This window comes from Poromitra crassiceps (genome assembly GCF_964638095.1).
Source record: "Poromitra crassiceps genome assembly, chromosome: 2".
NCBI classification, from domain to species: Eukaryota; Metazoa; Chordata; class Actinopteri; order Beryciformes; family Melamphaidae; genus Poromitra; species Poromitra crassiceps.
Window position 1 is genome coordinate 12360070 of NC_139624.1, and position 3075 is coordinate 12363144.

General features: G+C 43.5%; 1 protein-coding gene across 1 annotated transcript in view; it reads left to right on the plus strand.

Annotated features, from left to right (window-relative positions):
- Nucleotides 1–228: 228 nt before the first annotated feature.
- Nucleotides 229–3075, plus strand: part of LOC310798348 (NLR family CARD domain-containing protein 3-like) — a gene marked incomplete at its 3' end in the record, with an annotated part of 54223 nt that continues 51376 nt past the window's right edge. Inside the window, exons 1-2 of the mRNA XM_083660883.1 lie at nt 229–254; nt 848–967. Coding sequence (XP_083517009.1) covers nt 900–967 — 68 coding nt within the window. The 5' untranslated portion in view covers nt 229–254; nt 848–899. The remainder of the gene's footprint in view (nt 255–847; nt 968–3075) is intronic.

The following is a 3075-nucleotide window of genomic DNA, read 5'->3' on the forward strand; positions in this document are numbered from 1 at the left end:
TGTGTGTGTGTGTGTGTGTGTGTGTGTGTGTGTGTGTGTGTGTGTGTGTGTGTGTGTGTGTGTGTGTGTGTGCGCGTGTGTGCGTGCGTGCGTGCGCACGCTTCTTTCAGACTGACTGAAGTCCAGAAGATGGATGTGTGTGTGGAGGAAGAGGAGAGCAGAGCAGAGTCTCCAGTACCCAGCTGTCCGACTCTGTCTAAGAAGACTGACTGGTCTAAAGACTTCAGTGATGAACCTGGACCTTCAGACACAAAGTAAGATGACTGTTATACCAGAGGTGCCACATTATTTTCTATGAAGGGCCAAACATTATTCTGGATGGAGGGCCATGGGCCCCCAAAAAAGGTGGATTAAATCCCTTGTGCTGATGAGGTTTTCAAACTGTTTCACGTCAAGCTCCCCTAAACTGACACAAATTAGACCACGGACCCCCATTTGATATATATATATATATATATATATATATATATATTTAGAGGTTTCAGTACAGAAAGTGTATGAAACCCATGACCACAGTCGTACATTCTGTCATTGTGTTACTTATGCAATTATAATGAAATAAAATATTCCCCTTTCTGCTGGGGACCTCCTGAAACCTCCTTGACTTGTCTTGGGCACAAACAGTTTGAAAGCACTACAGTAGCACACATGAGACAGGCCAACCAACACATGACAGAGAACAGGAGCACCGTGCTGAAATCATCACATTGAAGCAAACTAATCAAGACCTACAGTGTGGTCTTCATCACACTAACAAACACACAATACATTTCAATATGCAACATCACATGCATTGTTGTCTGTCTTGACTAGAACTAATGATGTGTATAACACATGTCTGTTCCAGAGGTCAGTACCACAGGCAGAGAGCAGAGTCTCCAGTACCCAGCTGTGTGTCTATGAAGAGTGACCGGTCTAAAGACATCGGCAAAGACTTCAGTAATGAACCTGGACCTTCAGACACAAAGTAAGGCTGCTTTCTCACTGGGAACGATTTCTTTCGTTCCGTTCCGTTCCGTTCCGCTCACGGGAACGATTGCCCCCATCCCCTCTGGTCAGCTTTCACATTACAACATTTATTCCGAGCTCGGAAACAAAACCGAGTGCACTTGCGTCATCAACTATGCCTGCAGTGTATCCTTACTCCGTTTGTTGTCTATGAGGTTCCACCACCCCACCATTGGTATTTAGTAGGGTCCAGAACGGTTGCTCAGTCTTTGCCTGTCCAGGTCTGGAAGAGGTGGCGGACGACTCCCAGTGAGACACACGTGTGGATCAGCATGGAGGAGGAGAAAGAAAGGAGCTTCTATAAACCACAGCAAAATGATAGAAACATGTTAACTCAAATGTGTGCACTCAAATGAGAAACACGATATCAATAATGCTACTAAATGTTGACCATGTTTGAAACAAAGCCTATGTGTCAGTTTGTTATGTGGTGGTGGTGATGATATGTGTATTGTAAACGTAAAATGTGCTACAAACTAACTGATGAACAAAGGGAAAGGCATTTTGTAAGGGTGTTTTACTGACACGATGTGTGGCGATTTGGTGCAGCCGTCACAATAATGTCTAATGATGTGTATAACACATGTCTGTTTCAGAGGTCAGGATCACAGGCAGAGAGCAGAGTCTCCAGTACCCAGCTACCTGTCTATGAAGAGTGACTCGTCTAAAGGTTTTCTTCATCCAAACTTCAGTGATGAACCTGGACCTTCAGACACAAAGTAAGAGGACTGTTATACTGTCAGCCTACCTGAGAAGACTTGAGTAATGATGATGAAGGAACATGTTCTGTAGAATTGGTTCCCTTCACTGTTACTTAGTTCAGTGGTTCTTAAAGTGGGGTCCCTGAGGCAGTTCCAGGGGTCCCCAGCTAAAAACGTCAATAAGTTATTTTCACTATTCTTCCATTCATAAGTAGCACAATGACACAATGCATGACTATTTTGGTCATGGGTTTCATACACTTTCTGTAATAAAACATCTGAGAGATAAAGAGGAGTCCCGCACACTGTCAATTACTTGCAAAAAAAACTTTTAATTAACACAACGTTTCGGTCTATCGACCTTCATCAGGTTAAAAATAAAACATCTAAAAGCAACAATCTTATCATATAGGGGTGTGTGGTCTAAGTTGTGTGATGTGTGACTATCTTGGTCATGGGTTTCATATAGGGATGGGAATTTCATGCATTTTCCTTAACCCTTAATTGAACACGTTAACAGTCTATTAATCGGTTAATCATTAACACTGCATACCACAATGAATAAATAAATAAATCAGTGTGGCTTGTGCTTTGGGGGGACGCGACAGCCTGGTTCTCAATGTAGTTCAGTAGCTCACAAAATCCCTCACAGTCCACCATGTTTATCTGCATCATGTGCTTTCCCACCATGAAGCAAATCCTCTGAGTTATTGTCTCTGTTGCGTCATTACAGCTTCTTCTAAACAGTCTGATGGGAGTTTAACTTCTGCCTCACGTCGGGTACAACATTGACAATGCAGACTACTGGAGCTGTATTTGAGAACGGCATCGCAATATACTTCATTATTTCTTGAATTACCTTCGACTACTCGCTCGCTCCACTGGAAATAGGAATGTATCAAATCCACCGCGCCAGTTCAGCTCACCCCAAAGTGCTGTGTGTGTGTGTGAGAGAGTTATTGTCTCTGTTGCATCAATACAGCTTCTTCTAAACCATTGAGAATTTGAGAACTGCATTGCAATAATATATATAGTTATAATATATAATATAGTTAATTATTTCTTAAATTCTTCTTGACTACTCAGTCGCTCCACAGGAAAAGTGAAGGTATCAAATCCACCGTGCCAGTTCAGCTCACCCCAAAGTGGTGTGTGTGTGTGTGTGTGTGTGTGTGTGTGTGTGCGTGTCTGTCTGTCTGTCTGTCTGTCTGTCTGCCTGTCTGTCTGCCTGCCTGTCTGTCTGCCTGTCTGTCTGCCTGCCTGCCTGCGTGCGTGCGTGCGTGCGTGCGTGTGTCCGATCATTCCCATGCTGGACTTAACGCTACATTTGACCTCTTCTTGCCGCACCATTTCTGTTTCCATGGTC